Source organism: Phocoena phocoena, chromosome 6 (genome assembly GCF_963924675.1).
Source record: "Phocoena phocoena chromosome 6, mPhoPho1.1, whole genome shotgun sequence".
Classification (NCBI taxonomy): Eukaryota; Metazoa; Chordata; class Mammalia; order Artiodactyla; family Phocoenidae; genus Phocoena; species Phocoena phocoena.
In genome coordinates this window covers 78,305,980-78,332,808 of record NC_089224.1, presented here as the reverse complement: position 1 = coordinate 78,332,808, position 26,829 = coordinate 78,305,980, and the positions used below count along the sequence as shown (strand labels likewise).

Below are 26,829 nucleotides of genomic sequence, written 5' to 3'. Positions count from 1 at the left end.
GAGGCCCGTGTACCGCAAAAAAAAAAAAAAAAAAAAAAAAGAAGTTAATCATAATTTTATAAAATGAAAAAAAACAGACTATCATTTTTGACTCATCAAATTGCCAAAGATTGCTTAAAACAATTACCTGTGTTAGAGGTGTGAGAAGATGGGCACTGTCATGCACTTCTAGCAGAAAGTAAATCTTTCTCTTAAGTATCATAAAAAACTATGCAGTCTTATACCTACAATTATTCTACAATTATACCAAAGATATATGAGGATACAAGCCCACCCACATGAGGGAATTCCCATCCATATCTGGTAGTAGCAATGCAGTATACCCCTAAGCTGTTTTCTATCATAGGATTTTGTACTCCATTCCCCATGTCCAGCCATAGCTGACCAGACCAAAAGGAGATGCCACCCAAAAGCAGCCAGCCAATTCATAAGCTGACCAAAAGCTGAGACCAATATGATTCCCTCTCAAAAGATTTTCAGTAGGGAAAACAAAGAAATAGTAACAATTGATTGGTGCTGAAGCTTGAAGGAGAGGCATATAAATTCTATTGGAGCAGCCACTATGGGGTGTGTGCAAGACAGGTAAGCATAAAAAGCCTGCTGGATGAGAAAGGAGAGCAGAAAAGCTTTTCAGAAAGAAGAGAAGCCCTAACCCAGAGCCACTGGAGAGAGCAGTAGGCCCAGAAACTGCTTTAGTTCCTGTTGCACCCAGATTTGGTTTTTCAGATTTTCTTGGGTTCCCAATCGTGTTTTTTTCCCCATAATCCACAGTACCCTCCTTTTGCCCCCAGAAGGAACTAGAGTAAGTCTTTATAACTAACTTGACATTCAGTTAAGAAAATGTGTATTAAAATAAGGAGATACCATTTTCACCTTCAGATGAGCAAAGATTAAAAAGTTTCATATTATCTAATGTTGATAAGGATTTGGGAAAGCAGACACCCACATACTTTTAGTCTGAGTATAAGCTAGCAAAATTTTTCAGAAATGCAATTTGGCAGCAGCTACCAAATTTGTTTAAAATACGTACCTTTGGCCCAACAATTCTCTACTTCTAGACTCTAGCATACAGATACATTTTCAAAAGCAGGCAATGTTAAATGCACAAGAACATTTATTGCTTATAATAGCAAAAAAATTGAAATGACCTGAATATTCAATAAGGGACCTAGGGTACAACAAAATCCTGGACACTATTTTTTTTACAGTAGGTTCTTGTTGGTTATCTGTTTTAAATATAGTAGTGTGTGTACAACTCTTTGAAAGAAAGAACCAGATATATGTATACACAAGGAAAGACTTTCATGGTATGTTGTTGGAAAAAAAGCAGGTTGCACAAAGACATGTGTAGCTGATCCATTAGTGTATACATGCACATACACAGTAAAACTCTGAAAAGGTATATAAAAGCCTCAAAATAGTTACTTTTGAGAAGCAGAATTGAGTTGACCAAGAGGTAAGGAGACTAACTTTTTACCAGATTGATATAGATTTCTTTAATGTTTTACAACAGCACTGTTTTTTTTTCAACTTTTTGAAGTGTAACTGGCAATTAAAAAGTGTATATATTTAAGGTGCACAACTTGATTTTATATATGTATACAATGTGAAATAATCACCACAATCAAGCTAATTCACATTCCTCACCACCTCATAATTAGCATTTTCTGTGTGTGTGTGTGTTGAGAACGCTTAAGACCTACCCTCTTAGCAAATTTCAAGTATACAATACTTGTTAACCATAGATACATTGTTGTACATTAGCTCTCCAGAAATAATTCATTTTGCATAACTTAAACTTTGTACCCCCTTGACCAATCTCTTCCCATACTGATTTTTAATTAATTTAATGAACTTAGTGAATTTAACTAATTTAACCAATGAATCAAATGAAATTAATGATTTTTTGAAAGAATGTTTTTAAATCACAGCAAGTATGGGGAGAAGAACATAATAATTAAAGGCTGGCCTTACCTGGTGAACCCTGGAACTTGGCTCTTTTAACTGCAAGAGAGAGAAAAAGGACACTGTGAAGAATTCTTGCAAGTTAATTTATTTAACCAGCATTTATTGAGTAACTACTATGTGCCACTAGAGTTAGGACTAGATTTTTAAGTCTAAGTCATTAGAGAAAAGAAGCTGGGACTTCTGATCAAAGCTTGAATGCAGAGAGTTAGAAGGGCCCTTAAAAGTCATCCAATCTAATCTCATACTCCATGCAGAAATCTCTTACAGCTTCCTGACGAAGAGGTAGAGGTAACTAAATTACTCCTACGGCACCCAATTTCATGTCAGATAACTTTCTAAGGTTTAAATTATTTATGTTCCTTATTTAAAACCCATCATAGGAACTCCCTCATTCCACTCATGCCAAAAGAAGACCTTAACAGGCCAGATCTGGACAACAGGTTTTTTTTGTTTTTGTTTTTGTTTTTTCTGCGGTACGCGGGCCACTGGGCCACCAGGGAAGCCCAGGACAACAGGTTTTAAACAAGAGTGAGAAGTAACTTCTTTCTGGGAATAAGCAGATATCAAGAAGAGTTCCTGTCCAAATTAAAGGTATCCAAACTGGAAGAGAAGAGGTAAAATTGTCATTATATGCAGATGACATGATACTAAATACATATGGAAAACCCTAAAGACTCCACACAAAAACTATTAGAACTGATAAATGAATTCAGCAGGGTAGCAGGATACAAGATTAACATACAGAAATTGGTTGCATTTCTTTACACTAACAATGAAATATCAGAAAGGGAAAGTAAAAAAAATCCCGTTTAAAATCACATCAAAAAATACTTAAGAGGGCTTCCCAGGTGGCGCAGTGGTTGAGAGTCTGCCTGCCGATGCAGGGGACACGGGTTCGTGCCCCGGTCCCGGAAGATCCCACATGCCGCGGAGCGGCTGGGCACGTGAGCCATGGCCGCTGAGCCTGCGCATCCGGACCCTGTGCCCCACAACGGGAGAGGCCACAACAGTGAGAGGCCCGCGTACCGCAAAAAAAAATACTTAAGAATAAACCTCACCAAGGAGGTGAAAGACTTATACACCAAGAACTATAAAACATTGATAAAGTAAATTGAAGAAGATTTAAAGAAATGGAAAGATATCCCATGCTTCTGGATTGGAAGAATTAATATTGTTAAAATGTCCATACTACCCAAAACAATCTACAGATTTAATGCAATCCCTATTAAACTAAATTACATTTAGTTTAATAGAACTAAATGTAAGAGCTAAAACTATAAAACATCTAGAAGAAAACATAGGAGAAAATCTTACTGGCCTTGGGCAATTAGGCAAAGATTTCTTAAACTGGATACAAAAAGCATGAAGTTTAAAAGAAAAAAATTGATAAACTAGACTTCTTCAGAAGTTAAAACACGTATTCCTCAAAAGACTCTGTTAAAAAGTTATAGACCAAGAGGAAATATTTGCAAAATGTATCTGATAAGACTGATAAAGGACTATTTAAAAAATCTCAAAACTCAATATTAAGAAAGCAAAGAACCCATAATTTTAAAATTGGACAGAAAATTTGAACAGACACTTCACCAAAAAAGGATACACAGGTGGCAAATAAGCACATGAAAAGAAGCTCAATATCATTATTCATCAAGGAAATGTTAATTAAAAACATAATGAGATAGCACTATATACCCACTAGATGATCTAAAATTTACAAATCTGACAGAACCAAGCGTTAATGAGGATGTGGACCAACTAGAACTCTCATATATTGCTGATGAGAATACAAAATGAAACAATCATTTTGGGAAACAGCTTAGAAGTTTCTTACAAAGTTAAACATATTTATCATATATTCCAGCAATTAGTCTTCTAAGTATTTACCCCAAAGGAATGAAAATTTATGTCCACACAAATACTTGTACATGAATGTTCATAAGAACATTATTGACAATAGCCAAAAACCTAGAAAGAACCCAAATGTCCTGATAAACAAATTGTGGCATATCTATACAATAGTATACTACTCAGCCATACAAATGAAAGAGTTACTGATACACACAACAAAAAAATGAATCTGAGAAGCAAATTTTGCTAAGTGAAAAAGCTAGACACAAGACTACATGCTGTATGACTCCATTTACATAACATGCTAGAAAAAGCAAAACCATAATAGAAAGTACAGCAGTACAAAGAAACTCAAGGAAACATTTTGGGGTGATGGAACTGTCTGTATCTCAACTATGGTTGTGTTTACATGACTATATTTATTGGTCAAAGATCAAAACTCCTAGCAGCAATCCCACACTTAGGAATTTACTCTATAGATAGATTCCACAGGTACAGAAAGAAGTTTATACCAGCTAATAAGTTGAAGCAATGTTTATAATAGCAAAAGATTAGGGGATTGATTAAATGTTAAATTATCTAAATGTGACAAGCAAAGCTTTAGAATTTTCAGAAGAAAATATAAGGGAATGAATATCTCTGTATGATGGGTGAATGGATGGATGGATAGATATACAAGTTTTAGAATAAAAATCATGAAAGGAAAAACTGCATACCAACTTTGAGAGTGATTATATCTTGGGAGAGAAGGGATTGAGACTGTAAAGGATGCTTCAACTTTATCCACAATATACTATTTTTTTAACCTTAACTAATATGAAAAACATTAATATGTTAAATCTAGGTGGTGAGTACATGATTATGTAATATATTATTCTCTATACTTCTTCCTTTTAAAAAATTTTTATTCTTGCATATGACATGGTCCTCTATGTTGAGCAGATGATATGATCATTTATGTAGAAAATCTAAGTGAATCAACCAAAAAGCTTCTGGAACTAAATAAGCAATCATGGCACGGTTGCAAAATACAAGGTTACTGTACAAAAGTCAATCACTTTCCTATATATAAACAATGAACAAGTGAAATTTGAAGTTAAAAACACATTACCATTTATGTAAATCTAACAAATAGGTATAAATCTAACAAAATGTGTATAAGATCTCTATGAAGAAAACTACAAAACTGATGAAAGCTATCAAAGAATGAAATAGATATTCCACGTTCATGGATAGGAAGACTCAATATTGTCAAGATGTCAGTTCTTCTCAACTTGATCTTTAAGTTCAATGCAATCCTAATCAACATCCTAGCAAGTTACTTTGTGGATACAGACAAATTGATTCTAAAGTTTATATGGAGAGGATAAAGACCCAGAACAGCCAACTCAATACTGAAGTAAAAGAACAAAGTTGGAGGACTGACACTAACCAACTTTAAGACTTACTGTAAAGTTAATAGTAATCAAGACAGTATAGTATTAGGAAAAGAACAGACAAACAGATCAATGGAACAGAATAGAGAGCTAGAAATGGACCCATGTAAATGTAGTCAACTGATCTTTGACAAAGAAGCAAAGGGAATACAATGGTAGTAGCAATGATAGTCTTTTCAATAAATGGGGCTAGGAGAAACGTAAACGTAAAAAAAAAAATGAATCTAGACAAAGACCTTCACAAAAATTAACTCCAAATGGATCATAGACCTAAATGTAAAACATAAAACTCCTAGAAAATAACATAGGAGAAAACAGATGACCTAGGGCATGTGATGGTCTTTTAGATACAAGAGGAATAATTCATGAAAGAAATAACTGATAAGCTGGACTTCATTAAAATCAAAAACTTCTGTTCTGTGAAAGACAATGTCAAGAGAATGAGGAAACAAGCCACATACTAGAAGAAATATTTGCAAGAGACACATCTGATAAAGGACTGCTATCCAAAATATACACAGAACTCTTAAAACTCAACAGTAAGACAACACACAGCCTGATTTTAAAATGGGCAAAAGACTTTAACAGACACCTTACCAAAGAAGATACAATGATGGCAAGTAACCATATGAAAAGATGTTCAACATCATGTCATTAGGGAATTATAGATTAAAACAACTATGTATAAAATGGTGTTAAACAAGAAGGAAAAACTGCATTAAATGGATGAGGTGGCTATTTGCCCTTTGGGCTCCCTAGTACCAAAATACTCTTCCTCTTCTGAAGAAATCCCGAGAGAGGGGAAGCAGAACCCTACGACTCACTGCAAAAGCCAAAGGCAAAAGACCTAGGTGTAGCAATCACATGCTCCCAACTTGAATCTTGAGGGACTGAAACGAAGTTGCAGAGCTGGTTAGAGAAAGTTGCAGAGAAGTTGGGATTCCAGTAGAAGAGCATGAATGTCTAAGGCAGTGGAGTTCTAAAGGACAACAGTTTACATCCAGTAATGTGAGAACACCAAAATGGACCATTCCTATTCTTGGATATTGGGGTTTTATGTCAATTTTCCTTTTTATCTCCATTTTACAGGTAAGAAGAAACTTGAGTTCAGAGAGGTTCTGTGGCTGGGTCACATTAAGAATCAAATGGGAACATCACATGGATTAATTAATGGCACTAGATAAAGGATTCAGGTCGTCTGACTCTAAGTCTAGTTCTTTCCATTCCACCAGAATGCCACCATGGAGGCAGCTGGAGGAGGAGAAGAAAAAGAAAAAAACATAGTCACTACGCTAAGGAAGGTGAGAGAGACAGCAAAAACAATGCAAGCACATGGAGGAAAAGAGCTAATCATGTAATTCACTGTCAACTTAGAAACCAAAATGTAATGTTAAGATAAAATATGCCAAAGAGAAAGGACAGATGAGTAAGGTTGGGATTAATAACCAAAGCTGTTATCAAGTAGATAGAAGTAGAACTGGGATTAAGGAAATGGATAAAACATAGATAGGCAAAGAGAAGAAGGAACAACATGAGAAAAAGGTACAGAGCAGTATTTCAGTCCAATGAGAGGCAAAACCCGTTAGCCCCACAAAATCTCTAAGAGTTTTGAGTGCCAGGTCCTGGGGGCTAGTCAGGCAAAAGGCTAAAACAAGGGTATTGTGGTATCCTAAATCCAGAACTTTTCCTATTTAATTTCTTCAAGAATAAATCTTTCTAAATCTCCTGCTTTGGAAAGACAGCATAAGGGAGGACAGAGGATACCAGGAGAGTCCAGAAATGAAGTAGATACATTTTGTTCCTTTTCAGTTTTTCCCAGGCATAGCCCATCTTTTTTATCATCACCTACTCCTCAACGAAACTGCACCAATATGCCTTCCCTCCCATCACTGTGTTACAATAAAGTCTTAACCTTTAAAATTACAGACTCCTTTGATAATTTAACAAAAGCTACACACCTGCTCTCCAGAAAAATGCAGGTACATCCACAAAACACTGTGCATATCAAGGGGAAATCCATGCAGGTTAAGATCATCTCCTAATAAAAATGCTTTTATTACCAATGTTGTTCTCATTAAATTTGTTTTATTAGTTATTTTCCTATTTTATATCTACAAAAGTCTGCTTTTACTAATTTGTCTTAGGTTTATTTGCTCTATTTAAATGGACTAATTACATGGTGTTTGCTCAATAAGTATCTCTTTGGAATTGGATGGAATCATTGCTAATTCAGGGTCTTCTCTAGCCCTTGAATAATAAACACAGGCCCTTGAGAGAAATCATAGAGGAAAATGTTTTTCTTTGTCATTATGAAGATACACCATCTAAAAACTGAGTATATTCCAATATTTCAATGATAACTTTTAAAAAGCTACATTAAGCCCATGGGAGTGGAGCAAAAGCTGCAGCTGCTAATGCCTAGGAACAAGGAGGTCTTGATTGTAGACTTGGTCCTGACACTTCATTACATGGGCCCTTAGACAAAAAGCATAACTATCTTAGGCCTCAAGGTTTTCAGATAGAAATGAAAATTCTGTCTGTTCTGGAAAATGAAGATTTTTGTCAATCCAGTTTCTGTAAAATGAGGGGAAGAGGAGGTAAAAGAAATGATGTGAAAGGACACTGAAACATAAAATATTCCAGTTACCATTTTTAAATTAACTATTTTCATAAATTACAACGTTTTGATGATCATATTACATGTACCAGATTTCAGTAAAATTCCAGCACAATTCACTTTTAAAGAAACATCAAATTGTGTTTGGTGTTACTTGCAAAATAAAATCCTCAGAATCCTGGTAGCCTAGTTTTACTAATTTATTCTGAATTTGGATATTAATACCTAGAGAGTAACAAAGACTGCTTCAGCTGTCACTACTTTAACCTTAGAATACTGTACTAAATTTGACATCCATTTTATTTTTATTTACTGGTCATAATGTGTGCACATTTAAATATCAAATACTCTATAACTATAATGTTATTTTTAAAATCTTGATACCTGGTAAGGCAAGAGACGCCTGCCTAGTTCATCAGTGCCTTAACTACTCTTTTCTGCATCAGTTGAAATAATAAGGTTTTTTTCTCTTTGATTTTTTAATGTGGCTATTATATACATGGGTTTTCAGATGATAATCAAATCTTTTTAAGTTTTAGAATCAGATTGGCAAGTTCCCAAAAATTAATGTTGCGACTCTGATCAGAACTACATTTAAATCTACAAATGGAGAGACTGTATATTTTTTAAATATTTAGGTTTCCTATACTTGAAAATAGCATGTCTCCCCATTTATTTACTCCTTTAATATCTTGTTTTATAATTTTCCACAAAATGGTCCCATACATCTTTTGTTAGATTTCTCTATGGCACTCTTTTTTGCTATAATAAATGGTATTTTTATTGCATAGAAATGCAGCTGACTTTTGAAAATTGATCTTGTATCTAATAATTCTGCTAAACTCAATTCTATTATTTATGCCTTGATTCTCCAGTTCCCTAGGTAGAAAATCATATTATCTAAAATTATATTTTTTTCTCTCTTTTTAAACCTAAAATATTGTTTGTCTGATATTATTGCATGGGCTAGGCCTACCAATAAACTTTTGAATGTAAATAATGATAGCTGGCATCCTTGATTTTTTTCTGATTTTAAAGGGAATATTTTTAAGGTTTCAGTATTGAATATGATATTTGCTATAGGTTTTTCAACTTTTTATTTTGAAATAATTATAGATTTGCGACAGTTGCAAAAATAATACAGAGAGGTCCCATGTAACCTTCACCCAGTTCCCCCTAGTAGTTAAATCTTACATAACAAAACAAGGAAAGTGACATTGGTACAATGTGTATGGTTCTATGCCATTTATCACACGTGTAGATCCGTGTAAGAACCAGTGCAATCAAGATATAGAACTACTCCATCACCACAAAGATCTTTAGAGTTATACCTACCGCCTCCCCTCAATATCCCTAATCCCCGGTAACCACTAATTTGTTCTTCATCTCAATAATTTTGTCATTTTGAGAATGTTATATAAACAGATTCATACAAAATGTGATCTCTTGAGATTGTTTTTTTCCCACTCAGCATAAGGCCCTTGAGGTGTATCCAAGTTGCATCAATCATATAATTGGGTTATGCTTTTATATCTGCTCTACCAAACTCTGTCTTTTAAATGGTATGTAGACTATTTATATTGTATGTAATTTTTTAAATGGTAGGGCTTAAGTCTGCTATTTTGTGGGGGGTTTTGTTCTCAGTGGTTTTTTTTTTTCTGTTTTCTTTTTCCTGCCTTCCTGTAGGTTACTTGAACATTTTTCAAGAACTGTATTTTGCCAATCATCAGGGAAACGCAAATCAAAACCACAATGAGATATCACCTCACACCTGTTAGAATGGCTATTGGCAAAACGACAAGAAACCACAAGTGTGGGTGAGGATGTGGAGAAAAGGGAACACTCGTGCACTACTGATGGGAATGTAAATTGGTGCAGCCACTGTGGAAAACAGTATGGAGGCTCCTCAAAAACTTAAAAATAGAACTACCATATGATCCAGCAATTCCACTTCTGTGTATTTATCCAAGGAAAACGAAAACACTAATTTGACAAATATATGCACCACTATATTTATCGCAGTACTATTTACAATAGCAAACATATGGAAACAACCTAAGTGTCTATCGATGGATGAATAAAGAAGATGTGGTGTGTGTATACACACACACACACAATGGAATACTACTCAGTCATAAGAATAATAAAATCTTGCTATTTGTGGCATGGATGGACCTTGAAGATGTTATGCTAAGTGAAATAAGTCAGAGAAAGACAAATACATATGATTTCACTTATATGTGGAACATAAAAAGCAAAAGAAATGAACAGACAAAACAAAACCGCAGATACAGGCAACAGAATGGCAGTTGGGGAGGCATAAAATGTATGAAGGGGCTCAAGAGGTACAAACTTCCCATCATAAAATAAATAAGTTATAAGATGTGATGTATAGCATGATTACTATAGTCAATAACATTGTAGTATATATTTGAAAGTTGCCAAAAGAGTAAATCTTAAAAGGTCTCATCACAAGAAAAAAATATTTTTTACAACTTTGGATGGTGATGGATGGTAACTACACTTACTGTGGTGATCGTATTGCAGTGTATACAAATATGTTGTACACCTGAAACTAATATATTATATATTAATTATACCTCAATTTTTTAAAAAGAACTGCAAATTGATTTATCTACAGTATTTTTAGTGTATCACTTTATATAGCTTTTAATGGTTACTCTAGGTATTACACTTTACATATATAACATCATAGTCTATAGAGGTCAGCATTTTACCAGTTCAAGGAAGTACAGAAGCCATCTCTCTTTAAGTCCCTTTTACTCTTACTCCATTTATAATATAACCAACTTAAGTAATTCCTCTACAAAGATGAGAGCCACTGGGACAGTACTTCAATTGTCAAACATAATTTAGAAGCTCAAGGAAAGTCTACTGTATTTACCCGTATTTTTTCTCTTTCCATTATTCTTTCTGATGTTCCACGATTTCTTCTTCTATCATTCCCTTTCTGTTCCAAGAACTTCCTTAAGTCCTTCTTTTTTAAAATTTTGTTACGTTTATTTTACATAAATAAATAAATAAATAAAAGACTTAAGTAGCAAGTATTTATTGAGCAGTCATCTCTGAGCCTCGGGGTCAGCGATATCACTGCCCTCTGCAGGTTGTCCTGAGATTAAAGGAGATGATACCTGGGAAGCCCTCCCTACAGCCTGGCATATTCACCAGGCTCAGCAAGAAAATGTGAGCACGTCCACAGTGGCTGTCATCATCATCTTTGAAGTCAGCCTTTTTGATGGCTGAGTGATGTTCATTACCTGATCTATTAGTAACAGGTGTCCCTGTTTCCCTCCCAATCTAGTCTCTACAGCGGCCTGAATGACCCTATTAAAAACTATCCAAAACACATCATTCCTCTGCTCAAAACCTTGCAAACGTTCCTGTTTCACTCAGAGTAAAGCCAAAGTCTTTACAGCCGTGTAAGGCCCAACCTGATCTGTACCACTACTTCCTCCCGCCACTCTGACCTCATGTCCTATCAGTCTCCCCTGACCAGTCTCTTCCACCACACAGGCCTCCTAGCTCTTTCCCTCCTGGCTCTGGGCCTCCCTCCTAGCTTTTTCACATGCTGGAAATACTCTTCCTCCAGATAGCCACATGGCTCACTCCCTTGCCTCCTTCATGGCTTTGCCTCATGTCACTCCTCAATTTGTTCCAGTGGCATTTCTATCTAATGTCATCCCCCATTCCCCTGCTCTACTTTTTCCTCATAGCATTCACCACTCTCTAACATAACTATTAAATTCATTTATTCTTCATCTGTACTTCCGTCTCATGCCCTACTAGAATGTACATTCCAAAAGAAACAGGGATCTTCCTGTCTTGTTCTCTGTTGTGTCCCAAGAACCTAAAATAGTGCATCGCATTACAGTAGGCATTCAATATATGATTTGGGGACAAAAATCAATGATTCTTTTTCATAAAAAAAAAAAAAGGTTCAATTCCCTACTGTTGAGTCGTTATCAGCTTTTTTCAACTAATATCCGCCATTGATTTAGCGCCCACCTGGGGCCAGGCTCATGTGCTCTGCACACGCTCTGAGGTCCCCCTCAGTCCTCTCAGCCACCCTCTGTGACAGAGACCTCTTTGTAGAAAGGTTTGGGGAGGCTCAGGGACCTGCCTCATCTTCGGCCTGTAGCGTCTGCGGCCCAAGCAGTAGGTACCCTTAAGCCATTAGAGTAGTCTATTATTTTTCCTTCATCTAAGAAATACTGATTTCTCCCTTATTCCTGAAAGATATTTTCACTGGGTAAAGAATTTTGAGTTAACTGTCCTTTTCTTTCAGCCTTTGAAAGACGTTGTGTCACTTCCTTCTGTTCTCCATGGTTTCTGATGAGATATCCATGGTCATTCAAATTGTTTTTCTCCTATATCGGTAAGGTCTAATTTCTCTCTTGTTGCTTTCAATATTTTTCCTTGTCTTTTTTTTTTTTTTCCTTGTCTTTAGTGTACAGAAGTTTGATTATGATGTGTCTTGGTGTGGATTACTTTGGGTTTACCTGTTTGGAGTCTGCTCAGGTTCTTACATCTGTAGATTTATACCTCTTGCCAAATTTGAGAAACTTTCAGTCATTATTTCTCTGGATACTTTTTTACCTCCATTCTCTTTTTCCTCTCCTGGAATTCTTATGACATGAATGTCAGATCTTTTATTATAATTCCACAGGTCTCTGAGGTTGTCTTCATCTAATTTCTCTCCCCAATCTATTTTCTCTCTTGTTCAAACTGGGTAATTTCTATTGTCCCATCTTTGTGTTCACTGAATCTTTGTCCTCTCCATTCTGCTATTAAGCTCATCCATTGAGTTTTTAAATTTTGGTTACTGTATTATTTTAGTTCTAAAATTAACAATTGGTTCTTCTTTATATCCTTTATTTCTTTGCCAAGAGTTTCCAGCTTTTCATTTATTTAGTTCAGTTACAAATGTGTTCATAATTATTCACTGAAGCATCTTTATGATGGCTGTTTTTAAATCCTTGTTATATAATTCCAACCCTTGTGTCATCTCAGTGTTGGCACCTGTTTTTATTTTTTAATTGGTTTGAGTTTACTTAAAATTGCTGGTATATTTTGGAGAAAAGAATTGGTCAGAACAGCTTAAGAAGCCTGGTAAGCGGAGAAGTCATCTTGTTTTATTTAGATTGTTTGCTCCTAACCCTCTCTAGCTGGCAGTGAAGTCAACTCTTACCCCAGATGCTCTTTTTCTTTTTTTTTAATTGAAGTATAGTTGATTTACAATATTGTGTTAGTTTCTGGTGCACAGCAAAGTATTCAGTTAAATATATATATTCTTTTTCATTGTAGGTTATTACAAGATATTGAATATAGTTCCCTGTGCTATACAAGAGGACCTTGTTGCTTATCAGTTTTATATATAGTAGTTTTTATCTGCCAATCCCAAACTCCTAATTTATCTCTCCCTCCCTTTCCCCTTCGGTAACCATAAATTTGTTTTCTATGTCTGTGAGTCTGTTCCTATTTTGTAAATAAGTTCATTTGTATCATATTTCAGATTCCACATGTAAGTGATATCACATGGTATTTGCCTTTCTCTGATTTACTTCACTTAGTATGATAATGTCTAGGTCCATCCATGTTGCTGCAAATGGCATTATTTCATTCTTTTTTTTTTTTTTGGTGGTACGCGGGCCTCTCACTGCTGTGGCCTCTCCCGTTGCAGAGCACAGGCTCCAGATGCGCAGGCTCAGCGGCCATGGCTCACGGGCCCAGCCGCTCCGCAGCATGTGGGATCTTCCCAGACCGGGGCACGAACCCGTGTCCCCTGCATCGGCAGGCGGACTCTCAACCACTGCACCACCAGGGAAGCCCTATTTCATTCTTTTTTATGGCTGAGTAATATTGCATTGTGTATATGTACCACACCTTCTTTATCCATTCATCTGTTGATGGACATTTAGGTTGTTTCCATGTCTTGGCTATTGTAAATAGTGCTGCTAGGAACATACGGATGTACGTATCTTTTTTTTAATAATTTTTATTCGAGTATGGTTGCTTTACAATGTTGTGTTAGTTTCTGCTGTACAGCAAAGTGAATGAGCTATTGCATGTATCCTTTTGAATTATAGTTTTCTCCAGATATATGCCCAGGAGTGGGATTGCAGGATCATATGGCAACTCTATTTTTTTAATTAATTAATTTATTTGGCTGTGCTGGGTCTTAGTTGCCACATGTGGGATCTTCACTGTGGCGTGCAGGATCTTTAGTTGTGGCATGTGGGATACTAGGGTCCCCTGCATTGGGAGTGCAGAGTCTTAACTGCTGGACCACCACGGAAGTCCCCTGGCAACTCTGTTTTTAGATTTTTAAGGAACCTCCATACTGTTTTCCATAGTGACTGCACCAATTTACATTCCCACCAGGTTCCCTTTTCTCCACACCCTCTCCAGCATTTGTTATTTGTAGACTGTTTAATGATGGCCATTCTGACCAGTGTGACGTGATACCTCACTGTAGTTTTGATTTGCATTTCTCTAATAACTAGCAATGTTAAGCATCTTTTCATGTGGTTATTGGCCATCTGCAGGTCTTCTTTGGAGAAATGTCTCTTTAGGCCTTCTGGCCACTTTTCGATTGTGTTTTTTTTTTTATTTTACTTATTTATTTTGGTTGCACCAGGTCTTAGTTGCAGCAGGTGGGCTCCTTAGTTGTGGCTCATGGGCTCCTCAGTTGCAGCTCAGCAGCTCCTTTTTATTTAGTTGCAGCACATGTGCTCCTTAGTTGCAGCTGGTGGGCTCCTTAGTTGTGGCATGCATGTGGGATCTAGTTCCCTGACCAGGGATCAAACCCATGTCCCCTGCATTGGAAGGCAGATTCTTAACCACTGCGCCACCAGGGAAGTCCCGTGTTATTTTTTTGTTGTCAAGTTGTATGAGCTGTTTGTATATTTTGGAAATTAAGCCCTTGTCAGTCGCATCATTTGCAAATATTTTCTCCCATTCTGTAGGTTATCTTTTCATTTTGTTTATGGTTTCCTTTGCTGTGTAAAAGCTTGTAAATTTGATTACATCCCACTTGTTTATTTTTGCTTTTATCTCTATGGCCTTGGGAGACTGACCTAAGAAAACATTGCTATGATTTATGTCAGAGAATGTTTTGACTGTGTTCTCTTCTAGTTTTATGGAGTCATGTCTTATTCTTAAGTCTTTAAGCCATCTTGAGTTTAGTTTTGTGTAGGATGTGAGGGAGTGTTCTAACTTCATTGATATACATGCGGCTGTCCAACTTTCCCAACTCCAGTTGCCAAAGAGGCTGGTCTTTTCTCCATTGTATATTCTTGCCTCCTTTGTCAAAGATTAATTGACCATAAGTGTGTGAGTTTATTTCTGGGCTCTCTGTTCTGTTCCATTTACCCACATGTCTGTTTTTGTGCCAATACCATGCCGTTTTGATTACTGTAGCTTTGTAATATTGTCTGAAGTCTGGGAGGGTTATGCCTCCTGGTTTGTTCTTTTTCCTCAGGATTACTTTGGCAATTCTGGGTCTTTTATGGTTCCACATGAATTTTAGGATTATTTGTTCTAGTTCTGTGAAAAAGGTCATGGGTAATTTGATAGGGATAGCATTAAATCTGCAGATTGCTTTGGGTAGTATGGCCACTTTAACAATATTAATTCTTCCAATCCAAGAGCATGGGATATATTTCCACTTCTTTCAATCATCTTCAGTTTCCTTTGTCAATGTTTTATAGTTCTCAGCATATAAGTCTTTCGCCTCCTTGGTGAAGATTATTCCTAAGTAGTTTACCTGGCAGGTTGCACTTTTATTTATTTATTTTTAAATATTTATTTTATTTATTATTTTTTTGGCTGTGTCAGGTCTTAGTTGCAGCATGCAGGATCTTCGTTGAGGCACATGGTCTCTTTGTTGCAGCACATGGGCTTCTCTCTAATTGTGGCATGCAGGTTTTTGCTTCTCTAGTTGTGGCACACAGGCTCCAGGGCATGTGGGCTCTGTAGTTGTGGCTCGCAGGTTCCAGAGTGCATGGGCTCTGCAGTTTGCAGCACACGGGCTCTCTAGTTGAGGCACACAAGCTCAGTAGTTGTGGCATGTGGGCTTAGCTGCCCTGAAGCATGTGGGAACCTAGTTCCCAGACCAGGGATCGAACCTGTGTCCCCTGCATTGGAAGGCAGATTCTCTACCGCTGGACCACCAGGGAAGTCCTGGCAGGTTGCAATTTTAAAAGTTACTGTTTTTTTACATTCCCTTTCTGATATTTCACTGTTGGTGTAAAGGAATGGAACCAATTTCTGAATGTTAATCTTGTATCCTGCTACCTTGCTGAATTCATCTATCAGTTCTAGTAGCTTTTGTGAGGAGTCTTTAGGGTTTTTGATATATAATATCATGTCACCTGCATATAAGGACAATTTTACCTCTTGCCTTTCAATCTGAACAACTTTCATTTCTTTTTCTTGTCTGATTGCTGTGTCTAGGCACCTGCTGATTGTCTAACACAAATTGACAAAAATATTACCTTGAAACAATAGTTTCATAATAGTCTAAAGAGTATGAATAGTTAATATGAAAGGGTAGATCTATTTTAGATTATGCCTCCCTAACAACATTTAACTATATGAATGCCAACGCACCACTGAATGTTCCAGGCAGGGTATTAGTTGATCTCAAAGTGGATGGATGCCTTATTAAAATGGAAAGCAAACTACAGCCTGAAAGTAACTGGCCTAGAGTTTTACTATGAATAGAGTCTGAAGAAATAAAGCAGCAGGCAGGGGTGACTGCAGGTAGACTCATAGGAAGTACTGCCCCAGAAGGAAAGTGTACAGATTGGAAAAGTAAAACCTTTCTTCTAACCACAGACTTTTAAAAGTATAATACATAGCTACCTACTGACTGGAAGAGATAACCAGGATGTATTGTCAAGTAAAAATATGATACACTTTGTATAAATATAATTTTACTTTGTGAAAGCAAACCAAAAACCCCATACCATATACAAAAATTAACACAAAAGAGATCAAAGACCTAACTGTAAAAGCTAAAACTGTAAAAACTCTTAGAAAACAACATAGGTGTAGGGGACTTCCCTGGCAGTCCAGTGGTTAAGACTCCATGCTTCCAATGCAGGGGGCACAGGTTCGATCCATGGTTGAGGAACTAAGATCGACATGCTGTGCGGCACAGTCAAAAAGTTTTTTAAAAAGAAAAAAGAAAACAATATAGGTGTAAATCTTTGTGACCTTAGATTAGGCAGTGGTTTCTTATTTATAACACCTGAAGTATAAGCAACAACAAAAAAATAGATAAATTAGACTTCAAACTTAAAATTTTTCATGTCAAAGGACACTTTTAAGAAGGTGAAAAACCATAGAATGACAAAATATTTGCAAATCATATACAGGCATACCGCGGCACTGTGCAGATTTTGTGTTTTTTAAAATTGAAGGTTTGTGGTAACTTGCATCGAGCAAGTCTATCGGAGCCATTTTTCCAACAGCATTTGTTCACTTTGTGTCTCTGTGTCACATTTTGGTAATTCTCAAAATATTTCAAACCCTCCACCAGCAAAAAGATTAGAACTTGCTGAAGGCTCAGATGATGGTTAGCATTTTTTAGCAATAAAATCTTTTTAAATTAAGGTATGTACATAACATTTTAGACATAATGCTACTGCACACTTAACAGACTTCAGTATAGTGTAAACATAACTTTTATATGCACTAGGAAACAAAAAATTCATGTGACTCACTTTACTGTGATATTCACTTTATTGTGGTGGTCTGGAACCAAACCCACAGTATCTATACAGGGTATTGGTGATACACCAGTATATAAATGAGGTATGCCTGTAACTGATAAGCGTTTTATATCTAGAATATATAAAAATTCTTACCACTTAATAAAAAGACAACCCAATTTTTTAATGAACAAAGGAACTGAATAGGTATTTCTCCAAAGAAGAAATATAAATAGGCAATAAACACATGGAAAAGATGTATAACATCATTAGTCATTACAGAAATGTATATAAAAACAAAGCTGTAAATCAAAATTGGTATTCGCAAATGAGATACCATTTCACACCCACTAAGATGGCTAAAAAGCAAAAAAACAGAATAACAACAACTGTTGGCTTAGATGTGGACAAACTGGAATCCACATAACACTGCTGGTGGAAATGAACAATGGTACACTTTGAAAATCAGTTCACAGTTCCTCAAAACATTAAACACAGAGTTACCATCTGGCTTGTAGGAGCAGTTATATATCTGAGGGAAATGAAAACATATGCACTCACAGAAACATGCACACAAATGTTTATAGCAGCATTATTCACAATATCCAAAAGGTGGAAACAACCCAAATGTCCATGAACTGATGAATGTATAAACAAAAGGTGGTATAGCCATACAGTGGAATATTATTCAGCCACAAAGAAGAATGAAGTGCTGATATATGCTACATGGCTGAAGCTTGAAAACATGCTAAGTGAAAGAAGCCAGTCGCAATGGACAACAGTCTGTGATTCCTTTTATATGAGATAACCAGAATTGGAAAATCCACAGAGCCAGAAAGCAGATTAGTGGTTACCAGGGGATGGAGGGAGAGGGAGTGATTACTTAGTAAGTATGGTATGTTTTTCTCTAGTTGGAAAGAGAAAGGTGGTAATTGCACAACATTGTAATATGCTAAATGCCACTGAACTGTTAAAATGGTTAATTGTATGTAATGTGAATTTTACCTCAATTTTTTAAAAGTCTACACCAAATACTGTATACAGATATTCACAGCAGCATTATTCATAATAACCTAAAAGTGGAAACAACCCAAATGTCCATTAACAGATGAATGAATAAACAAAATGTGATACATCCAAACAATGGAATAGTATTCAGCCATAAAAAGGGACAGAATATGATAAAACCTACAACTTGAATAAATCTCAGAAACATTACACTAAGTGAAAAAAGCCAGCCGCAAGAGACAAATATATTGTATAATTCCATTCATAAGAAAAATCCAGAATAAGTAATTCTGTAAAGAAAGAAAGTCGATTAGTGGTTGTCTATACCTGGAGAGGTTGGGAGAAAATGGAAAGAAGTGATAGCTAATGGGTAAGGAGTTTCTTTTGAGGGTGATAATAATGTTCTAGAATTGACTGTACTGATGGCTACACAACTGTGAATCCAGTAAGAACCATTGGATTGTACTTTAAATGCATGAACTGTATGGTATATGAATTATATCTCAAGCTGTTAGAAAAAAAGTAAACCAAAAAACCCTAATAGAGGGGCTTCCCCGGTGGCAGAGTGGTTAGGAATCCGCCTGCCAATGCAGGGGACATGGGCTCGAGCCCTGGTCCAGGAAGATCCCACATGCTGCAGAGCAACTAAGCCCATGCACCACAACTACTGAGCCTGCGCTCTAGAACCCGTGAGCCACAACTACTGAGCCCACGTGTCACAACTACTGAAGCCCACACACCTAGAGCCTGTGCTCCACAAGGGAAGCCACTGCAATGAGAAGCCCGTGCACTGCAACAAAGACCCAATGCAGCCAAAAATAAATAATTTTTTTAATAAATAAATAAAATTTATTAAAAAAACTAAAACACCCTAATAGATGTGTAAATATGATTGTTGTTGTGAATAGGAAGAAAGGTATGGAAAGATACATACCAAGTGGGCTGTTAACATTAGTTACCTCAGGAAATGAGATGGGGACAGATGTGAGGTTATCAGGTTTTCACAAGTTTTTAAATCTTTATTCACCATTATATTGTTCACTTATTAAAACTTTAATTTTAAAGTCTGAAGAATTTTGAGTTTGAAAAACATTAAGTATATATTTAAAATAAGAAAACACTGTAAGGCTCTACACTATAAACTATTCCCACTAACTGTTAAAACATAACAGATTGGGGCTTCCCTGGTGGCGCAGTGGTTGAGAGTCTGCCTGCCGATGCAGGGGACACGGGTTCGTGCCCCGGTCCGGGAAGATCCCACATGCCGCGGAGCTACTAGGCCCGGGAGTCATGGCCGCTGAGCCTGCGCATCCGGAGCCTGTGCTCCGCAACGGGAGAGACTACAACAGTGAGAGGCCCGTGTACCACAAAAAAAAAAATAATAACAGATTGATCAACAAACTTGTTATCTGTCTAAATATGAAGTTAATTTCAAAGTAGTATTTTCATAGTCAAAGCTGAGAGGAGCTACAGCTACAGCACACAATTCCTCATCATCTAATTCCATGCTACTAACAGGTGTGAAAAACAAGGAGAAAAGTAAAAGGTGCAAAAAAGGAGATAATCATGACTGAACACAAGCTCTTTAAGATTCCACCAAGCCACGGAGCAACTAAGCCCGTGCGCCACAACTACCAAGCCTGTGCTCTAGAGCCCATGAGTCACAACTACTGAGCCCACGCACTACAACTACTGAAGCCGACGTGCTCTAGAGCCCGTACTCCACAACAAGAGGAGGCACTGCAATGAGAATCCCACGCACTGCAACGAAGAGTAGCCCCGCTTGCCACAACTAGAGAAAGCCTGCGCACAGCAACGAAGACCCAATGCAGCCAAAATGTAAATAAATTAATTTTTTAAAAAAATTTAAAAAGACTCCGCCAATATGAAAACCTGAGAAGTCAGGGCTAAATAGAAAATGGACAAGCAGAGCATTTGGCTCCAGACTGCTTACAATTAAAAGCAAAAATAAGAGAAGATTATTTCTTTTTTATTTACGCTATGCCTAATCCTCAAAAACGCTGTAACTTCTGTTCCTGAGTTTCCTTGACCTTGCTGAAGAATCAGATCTACAACTGGCACCCTTGAGATTATAGGAAATAATCCTATTCACACTGACTCTGCATCCAGTGACCTGGTTCCTCAGGCACTGGGAACGGCTAACCTGCCTTGTTCTAGCCTGTCCTTCTTATGAAATAATTTCCAAAGACTTGCGGCACTAGTTCCCTGGTTTGTAACCTCCTGTTTTAGAATCTAGCATTAAAGAAGTGTCACCTGTCAAAATCGATAACCACCATTTCCTTCTTATTTAAAAATTAACAATTTAGGGCTTCCCTGGTGGTGCAGTGGTTGAGAGTCCGCCTGCCGATGCAGGGGACATGGGTTAGTGCCCCAGTCCGGGAAGATCCCACATGCCGCAGAACGGCTGGGCCCGTGAGCCATGGCCGCTGGGCCTGCACGTCCGCAGCCTGTCCTCCACAACGGGAGAGGCCACAACAGTGAGAGGCCCGCGTACCGCAAAAAAAAAAAAAAGTTAACATTTTAAAAGATAGGAATCCTATATAATCCTACTGCCCTGTTTTCAATCTGCTATAGTGTATATATTTTTTTAATATAGTTGCAATTATTAATGTGCATATTTTGTTGTATTATACTTTTACATTTGTCAAATATTTGGACATAAAGATGCACTAACTGTGACATCTGTCAAACAACTGAACACAGGAGTTGACTCAGGTGTTCTTACTGGCTAGCAAGATGTCCTTTTCCTTCCCTCTCCTTTATGATAAACTGTCAAGTGGCAGACCATTTTCTAGTGCAGCAAAGGTAGCTACACCAAGCAGATCCATTCTCTAGGAGAAAGTGGGACTATTCTGGTACAAAGCAGCAGGGCAGCCATACCAGATCTGAACCTGATATAGCAACTTTGCCAAATACAAATAAAATTCTACACAAAGAGAAGTTTCCGCTAATAAGATGATTTGCAGCCAGGGCTCCCTCCTCACTTCCTGAGGTTGCTGGATCACTTAACTGGCAATCAGGGCCTTATGTTAAAATCTAAGTGGAGGCTTCTAACAGGAAATGGAGAGTGAGGCCATCTAAGAAATACCCTGTTTCTAGAGGGGAAAAAAGCCACATATGAATGAATATCTCATTATTCTTGGGTAGAAAAAAATATTTTAATTGTTTTTTAAGACCATGAAATGATTCTAAAACAATGTAACAAGAAAATAGCACTCAAAAGTAAACATTTTTAAAATTACGCATTGCAAAAAACAAAATTTAGGCAGTATTTCACAGCTTCTAAATATTTAAAAAATGGAGTCACAGAAGCAAAATGAAAGACTAAAATAATAAGGAAGCCTGCTGAGAGGCAGATAAAGAAAGGAAGCTCAGTGAGACAAGAATATTAAGGTAAACATAAGAAAAATTATAGGGAGTTCCCTGGTGGCCTAGTGGTTAGGATTCTGGGCTTTTACTTTCATGGACTGTTTTGATTCCTGTTTGGGGAACTGAGATCCTACAAGCCACTGCACAGCCAAAAAAAAAAAAAAAAAAAGGAATAAAATAATGATAAAAATTTTTTTAAAGAAAAATTATAAAAATTCATTATAAGTAGTGAGAGAAGAGTCAACTTTGAAGAAACCGAAGCGATGATTTAAAGAAGAAATTTAAGAAAATCTCTAAGAATGAAAAAGGAAAAAAAATGAAAAGATTAATATAATTTTAAGGGGTGAGGGGACGGATGCGAGAGTAGCAGAGCTCTAACACATTGATAATTGGAGTTCCTGAAGTTGATACAAGAACAAATGGAACAGAAGTAATATTCAAATACAAAAGGAAGTTTTCTTCAGATGAAGAAAGAGCTCAAGCGTATCAGATAAGATTAATAAAAAAAAAAAGAAGGGATCAGTACCTAAAAATATTTTAGTGAAAAGCACCATCTATAGACATTCTTCTAATGACAAAATGACAAAAAATGGCAATCCAGGAACTCTATACCTAGCCACTTGGCATTCACCTATGAAAAGGAGTCCATTATGCTCTAGGTGCCTTGCTAAAATAAACACTGTATCATTGACCCTGAGCTAAGGAAAGCAACCCAGTGCAATTCTTCATGTATTTAAGTACCTATATCTACAACATGACCCCACCATCCTGTCCCTCTTTGATTAAATCAAGGGTGATCATCAGCCCCAAGGGTAGTCAATCAGTAGACTACATAGCATCTCAACAGATGTTTTGAAAGAAAAACTATGCTAGAAATAAGCATTTATAAGGGATAGTGACTGACCAAATCAATCAGCACCTCATTTAGGGAAGAAAAATGTGAATCACACAGACAAGTCTGAGAAAAAGTGAGGACAAAAGTAAGAAAAAAAAAAATCATGGAGAAAAACCAAACACTTATTATGTCTCCACTCCACACTGACAAATTCCTGAGGTTCAGTGGTAACAAGATAGCCTGTTTATTACAATTGCATTCACACTGAACAACCTTTTAATTCCCCAAGTAAGCTCTATTCTCTTGAGGGTCTGATTCCTGTTCTTCCTAGGAAACCTAGATGTGTGGCTTTGCTGGTTTTCACAAGGGTAGGCTTACACTTGACAATTATCTTCATATCTTTACTCCTTATGTATCCAGAAGTGAGAAGGAAAACTGCATTTGAGGGATCTCTAGTAGTTCGATTATGGTTGGAACTTAAAGAGTGGGGACAGAAAATGGCAAGAGTGAAGGTGAAAGCCAGGGATGACCATCAAGTGCCTTGGAAACCAGTCCAAGGAATTTGGAGATCGACTTTATCCTAAGGGATTTTAAGCAGAGTAGTACCCTGATCAGATTTATATTTTAGAAAAGTAATTCTGGCTGCTGTATGTAGAATAAACTGGAGAGAAGCAAAAACCAATAAAAAGGCTATTGCAGAAGTCCAGGTGAGAGAGAGAGAGAGAATGGTAGCCTCTACCTAGGTAGGAAGAACTAGAAGGGAGATGAAGCTAAGAAGAAAAAGGTGATGACATTCTTGACATGAAACCCAAAGACTGAGAAAGCTGGAGCAACCACTACAACTCATGGCTATAATCTTGTAGAACCGGAGATGCACTGATTGCTGGCCACCCTATACCCACAGATAAGATACAGCATAAAGAAAGCAAGGAGGAAAGAGATGAGGGGGAGAGAGTAACAAATAAATAGCTTCTACTTTAACACCTTGCTTGCCCTTGCAAGTACTAAAGAAGTTCACCTTGGGAATTCCCTGGCAGTCCAGTGGTTAGGACTCGGCACTTTCATTCCCATGGCCAGGGTTCAATCCCTGGTTGGGGAATTAAGATCCCACAAACCGCATGGCATGGTCAAAAAAAAATTTTTTTAAAGTTCCCCTTAAAGAAACTTCCAATGTGAAGGACGGGAGACTGCTGTTTGTGGTAACACAATGTATAGTACTTACTGATTGACCCTTTAAACTATACACACATATAGCTTTGATAAAAATTTCTTTTTAAAAAAAGCAATGTCTGGCAGGAAAGAACAAAGCAGAAAAAATGTTAAAATACAGATAATAGATATATGAGGATTAAGTTAATAAAGGTAAAGCACTTAGGTTCTGGCACATAGTAGGCCATCAATAAATGTTAGCTATGATGATAACTGTTAATGTTGTTACCAAAAATGGCAGAAAGCAATTATGCAAAAAAGAAAATCCATTAATAAACATAGGCTCCTGTCCTTAATAAGGACATTCACAATACACTTCATTTCCACATGTTCAAAATAATTCATTCTTCAACACCACACATTAATATTATCTCTCTTACCAAATTTCCCAATTTTTTTCCAACATACTATCAGTCAAAGATAGTCTCCTTGCTCCAAATTCCCACAGCAGTTTACATGCATCTCTTACTTTCTACCTCCCCTGGCAATTATTTATATCAAAATCTTAACTCCTATAATGGGCAAAAACTCTTTAAGGCCAGAATTCTTTTTTTACTCATCAGATTACTTCTGTAAAATTCCTTGAATGTAATCTTGGTAAGGGGTCCCTGAGACAATTCCTTTTTTGGAACCCATAACACTCCCCCAAACAAATACCATAAATACAGTTCTTTGCAACAAGACTTTCCTTGGTAACCAATTTGGTAACTACAAATTCCCTCACATAATTAGAAAATATGGGCGTTACATATAAAATTGATTGATGCAATGTAATTATAATAAGGCAGTTTTGAGTTTAGATGCCAATGCTACACCTAAAATATAAACATGGAATTGGCTTTTACTTATATATTTTTAGGAATAATGGATTATCCGTGCCCAATCCTTGAATGCATAGACATATTAAAGAGTTAAAGGCCACATCTATTTGGCCCCATAAAACATAAGGACCAATGGCCATTTCTCTGGGATAGTAGAGACAATAGAACTAGTAGCTGAAGGACTGAGGTTCTTTGGGGACCCAAAGGCTGTCAGAACTCTACCCATCATTCTTTGACGTTGATATACAATGAAACAAACAAAAAAAACCCCTCAATTTTCATATTTGACAAAGGAATCCTCCCTTTCTTCCCCACTAGACCTTGGGAGACAACATTAAAGCTTGCTTATGCTTTATCCAGATTTTGTAAGTCTGTATTCTCTGTACAAGGGGCCACTAATTTAGAGGTGTTAAACATTAGTCTTTATTCAGATTAACCCAGATGTACATTGTGTGTCAAGTATACTAGGCGCTAGTGGAATACAAATTTAAAAATGGATGTCTTAAAGTCTGTGGGAAAATAGATGCAGAAATAGAAAGTTACAACACAAATGCTACAATGGAGATAAATACAAGACACTGGAATGGAATAGGATTATAGTGATGATAGTGAGAACTGCGAAAACTACAACTAACAGTTTTGAAAACACAGTGCCACTTAATCCCTTAAATGCTGATTTAATCCCCACAGAACTATGAGATAAGCAGTGGTATTATTTCCATGTTACACATAAGGAAACTGGGTTTGGGAGAGGTTTATACAATTTGCTCAAGGTTACGTAGCCAGTAAGTAACAGAGCTGGGGCTCAAACTCAGGCAGTTTGACTTCAAGACCTATCTACATTTTTAATTACTATGGTAAGTTGCCATTCTCCTGGTCTGGAGAGTATAGATATCTTTCCAGTAGGTATCCTTGTTAGCTTCCTCCATTTTGATTAGAAGACGCTTAAAGAATTTAGTAATCTTTTCATTTCTTTCCTCAGACCTAGAGAAGGGCTCAATAAGTGACACCATTATATGAAATGCATGTACACTAGAGGGCTTTCCTGAGGAATTAGATGAGAAGGTTGCAAAGGTATATTGACCTTTACATGGATATTTTATTTAGGTCTGGGTTTGTTTTTTTTTAAAGGGAACCTTTATATATATTATTTATTTATTTATTTATTTATTTTTGGCTGCATTGGGTCTTTGTTGCTGCGCGCGGGCTTTCTCTAGTTGCGGCAAGCGGGGGCTACTCTTCACTGCGGTGCACGGGCTTCTCATTGCAGCGGCTTCTCTTGTTGCAGAGCACGGGCTCTAGGCACACGGACTTCAGTAGTTGTGGCACGTGGGCTCAGTAGTTGTGGCTCGCGGGCTCTAGAGCTCAGGCTCAGTAGTTGCCGCGCACGGGCTTAGTTGCTCAGCGGCATGTGGGATCTTCCCGGACCAGGGCTCAAACCCATGTCCCCTGCATTGGCAGGCGGATTCTTAACCACTGCACCACCAGGGAGGCCCTGGGTTTTTAAAATGTATTTGTCCCTCTCTTTTGAAGCTTTTCTGCCTGCTGCTAATGATGTTTTCTGTGTGTGTGTGTGTGTGTGTGTGTGTGTGTTTGGCAGAGGGGAGTAGAAATACTGTATAAAAGAATTTCTCGTTATCAGAATGTCAGCTCTCCTAACTCAGGAATGTAATAGATTTAAAAAGTGAGAGATATATACTGGGAAGCCATTGGAAGGTCAGGGTAGACAGGTAACATGATCTGATTTACATTTTTAGAAGACAGCTCTGATTACTCTTTGGAGAATGTACCTCAGGGGAGCACAAATGGAAGAAAGAAAATATATATATTGGATAGCTATTGCAGTGGTCCAGATGAGAGATGATGGTGGCTTGCACTAATGTAGTAGAGGTAGAGATGGTGAAAAAGATCTGAGAAAATAAAGTATGTGAAGGATTAAGAATTCGTTTCTGGAGCCAAG

General features: G+C 37.1%; 1 protein-coding gene across 1 annotated transcript in view; it reads right to left on the bottom strand.

Annotated features, from left to right (window-relative positions):
• The window catches only part of LOC136125081 (uncharacterized), a 110,339-nt gene that overhangs the window by 77,569 nt on the left and 5,941 nt on the right, over positions 1–26,829 (bottom strand). The window contains exon 2 of the mRNA XM_065879909.1: positions 1,975–2,004. Coding sequence (XP_065735981.1) covers positions 1,975–2,004 — 30 coding nt within the window. The remainder of the gene's footprint in view (positions 1–1,974; positions 2,005–26,829) is intronic.